At 36.6% G+C, this 8897-nt stretch overlaps 1 protein-coding gene and 1 long non-coding RNA gene across 2 annotated transcripts; both read left to right on the forward strand.

The window, feature by feature from the left end:
* The first annotated feature begins 454 nt into the window (after positions 1-454).
* LOC107698030 (monocyte chemotactic protein 1B-like) lies at positions 455-1365 on the forward strand. Its single transcript, XM_016498947.1, has 3 exons — positions 455-592; positions 708-822; positions 1042-1365. Exons 1-3 carry the CDS (start codon positions 523-525, stop codon positions 1205-1207), a joined length of 351 nt encoding a protein of 116 aa, XP_016354433.1. The 5' UTR covers positions 455-522; the 3' UTR covers positions 1208-1365.
* Positions 1366-6271: 4906 nt separating this feature from the next.
* On the forward strand, positions 6272-6892 carry LOC107698038 (uncharacterized). Its single transcript, XR_001635297.1, has 3 exons — positions 6272-6330; positions 6517-6631; positions 6757-6892. It is a non-coding gene; the product is annotated as an uncharacterized LOC107698038 (long non-coding RNA).
* Positions 6893-8897: the final 2005 nt, after the last annotated feature.

Consider the following 8897-nt stretch of genomic DNA (forward strand, 5'->3'; position numbering starts at 1 on the left):
AAAAATAGGTTTATAATAAATATATCATATACTGTATATACATATATTATATGTTAATATTTTAATATATAAATTTATATATTATATATAACTTTTAATTTAACTGTTTGTTAATTATATATTACCAGAAGCATAACCATTCAGTGAAACTCAAACTTTACATGAATTAAATGCTGTAGTCGCTGATGCAATAGTTAGTCAATATATCATTTGCAAAGTTCATTCATTGTTCATTTTATTCTTGATTATGTGAACATCTTGGTACTTTCCACTCTACGACACACCTACATTAGCAGTGACCATGCTCTCATGGTCATGTAGACCACTGAATTTTAGAGAGCTGTGAATGTTCCCCTATGTACATGGTGGTCGCCCGTGAGGTGATGAGGGGGCCTTTTGTTCCGAGCGGACAGGTGACAACTCTGTGGAAGGAAGTTGATGCTCATTTTCCCCTCTGTGAGTGTTCATAAAAGTGCAAGTTGTGGTGAGCCGACATAATACGCGTTAGACTCACACGAGAAGATGAGGTGTGTTTCTGTAACCCTTCTGCTGTGCCTGGCTACAATGCTGCTCGCTCAAGTCACCTGCCAAAGTAAGAAACTTTATGTAATTGTAAAAAAAAAGTTTTTATTATTATTATTATTACATTGTGTTGTCTGAATGAATTTCTGTGTTAAAATGCTTTTGTTTCCTTTGGATGTTTGTAGTAAGTGGCGTGTCAAATTGCCTTTGTCTCAAGACATCAAATCGAGTTCTCCGCAAGGAAGAGATTGAAAGTTACATGATACAAAAAGCAGGCGTCTGCCATATTGATGCCATTTTGTGAGTCCTTTTTTCTTTGCTGCGATGGATCTCGACTATTCAACAATATATTTCATGATAGATCTTTGCAAATATGTCAGAATACTAGTTATTTTGTCTAGGCTTTATTTTAGTACATTGACAATTTTACCCATAACATTTTGATACCAAAATACTTTCTGTACATTTGTATATTTTGTTGTATTGTCATGCTAAATTGTTACTTTTATGTATTTACAGATTTAAAACAGTCAGTGGTCGTTTCATTTGCGCCAATCCACTAAAGCCTTGGGTGAAAAGAGCCGTGGAATTTGTGGACAAGAAGAAGGCAGTTGAAACGACAGCGCGTCCCATAAACTCTGCGTCAACATCGACATTGAACAACACATCACATACAACAGGATGAACTATGACTACTTTACCTGAACATTTTTTTTACATAATTTGTTAACATATGTCTGTAATTTTTGTGTTGGATTTTATTTTATTTACACCTGGTTAATTAAAAATGACTGCAGAAAATATATTGCAGTGCTATGCATGATTTTTTTGTTTATTCAGCTCAACAGGACTTTTTAAGTATCATTACGATAGTATTATAATTTTTATTAATATTTTAAATTAGTTTTAATTTTTGTTAAAATTTTAGTAATTTTGGTGTGTGATTTTTAAAAAAATTGTTATTATTATTTTAAATGTTTAAATTGTTTTCATAAATTTTTATTTCAGTTTTAGTTATTTTAGTATATCAAGACAAACTAAATAAAAATGAGAAATGTTGCCTTGACAACTAGCTGATAAACAAAAATTATTTTATGGTTTTAGTTTTAGTCGACTATAATAATAAGCTATAAATGGAGTGTTTTTTTTTTCTTAATGTAGTTAATAACTATTAAAAATGTAGTGGCTGTGTGATTAGTTCTAAAATGTGTTTCACTAGTGTATTTACTCACCTGTACAATTTAAAAAACATAAAATGAATAAATTAAATGTGATATGTTAAAATGTTCATTCTGAAGTAATTTTGACCTTTGTGTGCGTGAATACGTGATTGCGAGTGTGTCAGTGGGTAGAACATAGTGAAGTGTTCACACACACACACACACACACACACACACACACACTGTTAACCCTTGTGTGGGTTTAGACACTAATCCACATTGTTCTGTGGGATTTCTCCTTTCACTGTACAAATATGTCACTCAAACTATAGCAGTCTGACTCATGTACAGTATCTTACATTTAAATAATTTTTTTCCAATATTGTATTTGCATATGAAAAACAGTTAGACAATGCATGTGTGCATGTGAAGAACTGCAGTTGTGCACGCTGAAACCCCCGTACCCTTTGCATGATGCATTAAATTCCATGCACACATGATGGTTTGAGAGGAGGTGGAGTAGATCACAGGGTGGGTTTTGTGAGTAAATGTGGGTGCTTAAAGAATAGGTTGGTGGGCAATGTGTTTTCCATAAAGTCAAGCTCATGTCTCTGGTGTACTATATGTAAAAATCAGTAGAGCTTAGTTGCATTTAGATGTTGAGCCTACTGACTACTGCATTTACATTATGGCTAGCAGTTTATCCCATGGATCAACAGAAATGTTCGTATGTCAGATAAAATGAGTGGGCCTTGTCTGAATTTCTAATTTAAAACAAGAGCGAAAGTCAGTGAGGTAAATGAAAGCTAGGTCAGGTTTTTGTGGTCTGGGATGATGGTTGCATATCATAGCAGCCAATGCAACATCATAATGATGCCATTACCAGCAGCTATCACTCTGCAGCTCTCACATGGTTTCCCACTGAAGTATAGCAGGGTTGAACCTGGTCAGTACCTGGATGGGAAACCTCCTGGGGAAAACTAGGTTGCTGCTGGAAGAGGTGCTAGTGAGGCCAGCAGGGGGTGTTCACCCGGTGGTCTGTGTGGCTCCTAGCACCCCAGTATAGTCTTGGGGACACTCTACTGTTAAGAAGCACCATCCTTCAGATGAGACCTTAAACTGATGTCCTGACTGTCTGTGGTCATGAAAAATGTTCTTTGAACAGAGTGTAACACCGGCATCCTGGCCAAATATGGCCACTGGCCTCTGTCAATCATCATGGCCTCCTAATCATCCCCATACTGTATCTACAGATTGGCATCATCACTCTTTCTCCCCTCCACCAGTAATACATCACAATTTCATCATCCAGCTTGGTTCATCAACAATTACCCCATCAAGCTCAGTCAGAAAATTTGGCATAATCTTTGATGAACAGCTGACCTTCATCATCTGCAGTAAAACCTTTCTTTCTTTCTTTCTTTCTTTCTTTCTTTCTTTCACATAGAAAGAATGAAAGAAAGCGAAATTCGCTGTGTCGTCAGCGAATTTCCTCAAATTCGCTGACGACACAACGGTGATAGGCCTGATCACCGACAACGATGAGACGGCCTACAGAGAGGAGGTGAGCACCCTGACTAAATGGTGTCAGGAGAATCATCTCTCACTCAACATCGACAAGACCAAGTGATGTGACAATAAAAGTGACTTTGACTTTGACTTTGACATAGTATACACCAAGTAGGAGTCAAGACCTGCTCATAAAATCTCTCGGTTAAAAGATGTGATTTCAGCATGGCTTTAAACACGGGTAGTGATTTAGTAGATCTAATAGAGGGGGGGAGGTAATTCCACAATTTTGGACCGGCTCTGTAAAAAGCTCTATAACCCATATATTTGTATTTGGTCTTAATAGCACAGAGAAGGTGTTGTTTTTCTGATCTCAAGGTTCTGGAAGGAGCGTATACTGACACCAAAACCTCAGAATGCAGCAGCACGACTGGTCTTCAACAAACCCAAAATGGCCCACGTCACACCTCTCTTTATCTCTGTTCACTAGTGTCCAGCTGAGGCTCGCATCAAATTCAGGACAATGATGCTTGCATATAGAACAGCCATGGGTTCAGCACCCTCATACTTCCACTCGCTCTTGTGAGTTTACATCCCCTCCAGAAACCTGAAATCTGTAAGTGAGCGACACCTCATGGTACCATCACAGAGAGGCATAAAATCACTTTCCAGAACATTTTCATTGACTGTTCCTTGCTGGTGGAATGATCAGCTGAAAACTCATCTCTTCTGTCAACATTTAACTGCTTCCTTATTGAAAAAAACAAACAAATAAACAAACAAAAACTATGCTTTCACTTCTTTTTAATCTCTCCCTGTTTATGCTATTTCTAAATGATGTCTGAACCTTGTATTACAAGCACGTCCTGTGATTATTTGACTCTTATGATGAGTCGCTTGTTGTTTTCCTCAGTTGTAAGTTGCTTTGGATAGTAGCATCTGCTAAATGAATAAATGTAAATGTAAGCTGGTGTGCGGTGGGCGTTCTGGTGTACTATGGCTGCTGTCACGTCATCCATGCGGATGGTGCACAGTGTTGGTGGTTGAGAAAATTTCCTCTCTCCAAATGTAAATGTAAAGTGCTTTGAGTGTCAATAAAAGCATTATGTAAATGTAATACTAACTAACTAACTAACTAACTAACCTATGGAGTCCCAGACATGATATGCGGGGAAAAAATATTTATATGGTGGCCACAAATGAACAATTCGTTTGAAGTAAATTGTGAGCACGATTTACTTAAAACAAGGTGATGAATTAGCAAGTCTTGGGAACGAAATGTTAATTCTTGGCCACAATATAAATCTTTTTTTCCCGCATGTCATGTCTGGGGTTCCGTACTAACCATTCAGACAGGTTGTATCTGAAAAATCTCTTTTTTAAGCAAATATCTTCATTGTTTAAGTGAACGGTTTGAAGACTCAGTTGTAATGTGACTGATCACCAAATAAGTAAATATGTGGATATGGGTTGATTTGGTTTGAAAATATTATTAATATAATTTTATTTATATAATTAGTTTAATTTTACCTGCTTATTACCTGGCATGGACTCCACAAGACCTGTCCTGTTGTATATGGCACCAAGACATTAACAGCAGATTAAGTCCTGCAAGTTGTGAGTGAGGCCTTTATAGATCAGATGTGTTGGTCCAGCACATCCCATAGATGCTTGGTCAGGTTGAGATCCGGGGAATTTGAAGTCCATGGCAGCACCTTGAACTTTTTATCAAGTTCCTCAAACCATACCTGTACAATTTCTGCAGTGTGGCTGGTGCATTATACTGCTGAATGAGGCCACTGCCATGAGGAAACATCATTGCCATGAAGGGGTGTACGTGGTCTGCAACTACCGTGGTAAGTGTCAAAGTAACATCTGCTGTACATGAATGCCAGTCAGTTGCAGTTCTACTGTGAATCCTGCTACAATCTCTTCCCCAAGTAATCAACGCACACACACCCGGCCATCCAGCTGATCTAAAAGAAAACGTGTTTTGTCAGACCAGACAGTCTTCTTCCATTGCTCCATTGTGAAGTTCTGATGCTCACATACCCATTGTAGTTGCTTTAGGCGGTGGACCGGGGTCATCAGGGGCACTCTAAACGCAGCAAACTGCGATGCACTGTGTGTTCTGACACTTTTCTATCATGGCCAGCATTATTTTTTTTTTAGCAATATGAGCTACAGTAGCTCTTCTATGTGATCAGACCATGCATCATCGAGCCTTGGCTGCCCATGACCCTTACATTGGTTCACTTGTTGTCTTTCCATGAATCATTTTTGGTAGGTACTAATCACTGCATACTGGGAACACAACCCACAACACTTGCCATTTTGGAGATTTTTGGCCAGTGATCTGGCCTTCACTATTTGGCTCTTGTCAAAGTCACTCATATCTTTTTGATTGTCCATTTTTCCTGCTTCTAAGACATGAAATTCAAGAACTGACTGTTCACTTGCTGTGTATAGTGTAATGTTACAGTGCTTTGACAAAGCCTCTTTTTTAGCATGCCAATTAACCATTTTTGTTTGCAAAATAGAGCAACCAAATAGACATTAAATTTGAGTCTGAACGTCACCTATTAACATCTTGTTCATTGAACTGTTGTACAAAATCAATCGACTAATACGGGGTAATTTTTACCCCATATCTTGAATTTTTCATATGTTTTCAATCATTTTGGTGCCACTGTCTCCCCATGGCTCCCGTTAATTTCTGACCCTGGGGTGTGTGTGGCATGACTGCGGGGTAGGGGCTCTTTTCAAGTGAAGGCCCCTTCTGTTGCAATGCCTATTTCAACTGAAACAGATGAAACAACATAGCAAAAGCTGCTACTGAGTGTCTAAACCCCCTGGCATTTGCATGATGCAAGGTGCAGAACTGTTAATTTGTTGTTTATTGGCAGGTCTCTATAATGTTTCTTTATTTAACTTGCAGAAAGGTTTTGTGAGTAAGGTGACATCTCTGTGGGAGGAAGTTCTGATGTTCATTTTCCTGCTTGTGAGTGTTTATAAAAGTATGTAAGTTGTGGTGAGCCGAGGTAATATGCATCAGACTCACAAGACAAGATGAGCTGTGTGTCGATAACTCTTCTGCTGTGCCTGGCTACAATGCTGCTCGCTCAAGTCACCTGCCAAAGTAAGAAACTTTTTATATTTGTAAAAAAAACAACAAAAAAACAACAATAATAATAATTAAAAATAAATAAATAAATAAAAACTCCATATTAACTCTAATTCCAATATATGATGTTATTTTGAATTAAACTGTTGTCAAAATGAATGCCTGTGTTAAAATGCTTTTGTTTCCTTTGGATGTTTGTAGTAAGTGGCGTGTCAAATTGCCTTTGTCTCAAGACATCAAATCGAGTTCTCCGCAAGGAAATGATTGAAAGTTACATGATACAAAAAGCAGGCGTCTGCCATATTGATGCCATTTTGTGAGTCCTTTTTTCTATGGAGGCGTGTATGCTGCAATAGATCTCAACTATTTTGGCCAGGCCTTTGTACTTTTGTATATTTTGTTGTATTATCATGCTAAATTGTTACTTTTATGTATTTACAGATTTAAAAGAGTCAGTGGTCGTTTCATTTGTGCCAATCCACTAATGCATTGGGTGAAAAGAGCCGTGGAATTTGTGGACAAGAAGAAGGCAATTAAAAAGAAAGCACATCCCATGATCCCTGCACCAACATTTACAACAGCATCAACACTGGATACAGCATCAGACTGGAATGGACAGGATGAACTAAGAACTACTGCACCTGAGCTATTAGAATTTGTTAACAAATGTGTGTATTTTTTTCTGTTTCTTATTTTTATTTGCACCTGGTTAGTTTAAAGTTAGATATTTCAGTTTAACTGTCTTGACTAAAAGTTAATTTTTGGGGGGGGTTGGTTCCTTTGGGAGTTTATAGCAATTGGCCGTTTACTTTGCACTTGCTTGAAGACGTCGGAAGCTGTTCTCCACAAGGAAGATATCAAAAGATACATAAAGCAGACATCTGCCATATTGATGCCGTTGAGTGAGTTATCCTTTTTTCTTATGGTATTGCATACACTGATAAAACTCACACTATTCAACACTACACCGTAAAATCCATTTCAGTTAAGGAAACAGATTACCAATTTCAATTAATTTAATTTCAGTGAAATAATACTTCCTAAAATACAACTCAATTACTGTATTGATTTAAACCATTTAATTTCATAACATTGCCTTTTCTCTTTTCTTATACCTGTTAGCTAGCTAGCTAATCCCAGGCCAGCATAACAAAAATAAACACTAACAGATCTCTGTATATTATTTATGTGCAAAAACACATGAAATAACATTTCTGTCAACATTTACTCTCCTTAGAGAATCTAAAGCAAAGCATCCTGAGAGAATTAGAAATCTGCTGTAACTCATTCAGTTTGAGTTCTGCTTAATATAATCAGTTATTGAGTTCACATAATTTTTTCTATTAAGTGCAATGAACTTTCAGTAATATTTGAGTGAAATAATCTCATTTCATTAAATAAATCTGACTGTTAGGTTTTACAGTGTATATTTCATGATAAATCTGAACTAGTTATGCCAGAATATATATTTTTTTGGCCAGGCCTTATTTTAGTATTTACCAAAAATATTTTATAACCAAAACACACCCTTTTATGGTACTTTTTTTTTTTTTTTTTTTTTTTTTTTGTAAATAAACATGTATATGTTATGTTGTATTTTCATGCTAAATTGTTACTTTTATATATTTACAGATTTAAAGCAGCCAGTGGTCTAACTTTTTGCTCCAATCCACAAAAGCCTTGGGTGAAAAGAGCCACAGAGTTTGTGGACAATAAGTGGTCGGCTTTAGAAACAACAGCACATCCCTTAAACTCTGCACCAACATCTAAAACAGCATTAACACTGGATACAGCATCAAACTGGAATGGACAGGATGAACTAAAAAGTACATCACCTGAGCTATTTGAATTTCTTAACAAATGTCTATTTTTTTGTTTTTTGGTGCACCTGGTTAGAGTTAGTTATTTCAGTTAAATTGTCTTGACTAAAAAAATGTCAGCTGTTAATTTTTTTTCTTTGGGTGCTTGTAGCGATTGGCCATTTATTTTGCCCTTGTTTGAAGATATCAGAAGCTGTTCTCCGCAAGGAAGATATCCAAAGTTACAAGATACATAAAGCAAACATCTGTCATTTTGATGCCATTAAATGGGTTCTCTTTTTTTTTCTTATGGTATTGTTTGTACTGTTCTTTTGGCCAGGCCTTATTTTAGTGCACTGACAATTTTTACCCATTAAATTTTGACACCAAAACAGACCCTTTTATGGTACTTATATACAGTTTAAATTAAATAAGCATCTGTACATTTGTATATTTTGTTGTATTTTTATGCTTAATTGTTACTTTTATGTATTTACAGATTTAAAACAGTCAGAGGTCATTTAATTTGTGCCAATCCACTAATGCCTTGGGTGAAAAGAGCCGTGGAATTTGTGGACAACAAGAAGGCAATTGAAACCACAGCACATCTTATAAACTCTGCACCAACATTTACAACAGCATCAACACTGGATACAGCATCAGACTGGAATGGACAGGATGAACTAAGAACTACTGCACCTGAGCTATTGGAATATGTTTACATATGTCTATAATTAGTGCTGATTTATTTTCCATTGGTTAATTTACTGAGTTTACTATATA

The sequence above is a fragment of the Sinocyclocheilus anshuiensis genome, unplaced genomic scaffold, assembly GCF_001515605.1.
Source record: "Sinocyclocheilus anshuiensis isolate Anshui unplaced genomic scaffold, SAMN03320099.WGS_v1.1 scaffold886, whole genome shotgun sequence".
Taxonomy (NCBI): Eukaryota; Metazoa; Chordata; class Actinopteri; order Cypriniformes; family Cyprinidae; genus Sinocyclocheilus; species Sinocyclocheilus anshuiensis.

Excerpts from the sequence above, each read along its gene's own strand:
- LOC107698030 (XM_016498947.1), top strand. The coding sequence starts at position 523 with ATGAGGTGTGTTTCTGTAACCCTTCTGCTGTGCCTGGCTACAATGCTG. Across the intron at positions 593-707 it reads CGCTCAAGTCACCTGCCAAA|TAAGTGGCGTGTCAAATTGC; the intron begins GTAAGAAACTTT and ends GGATGTTTGTAG. Across the intron at positions 823-1,041 it reads TGCCATATTGATGCCATTTT|ATTTAAAACAGTCAGTGGTC; the intron begins GTGAGTCCTTTT and ends ATGTATTTACAG.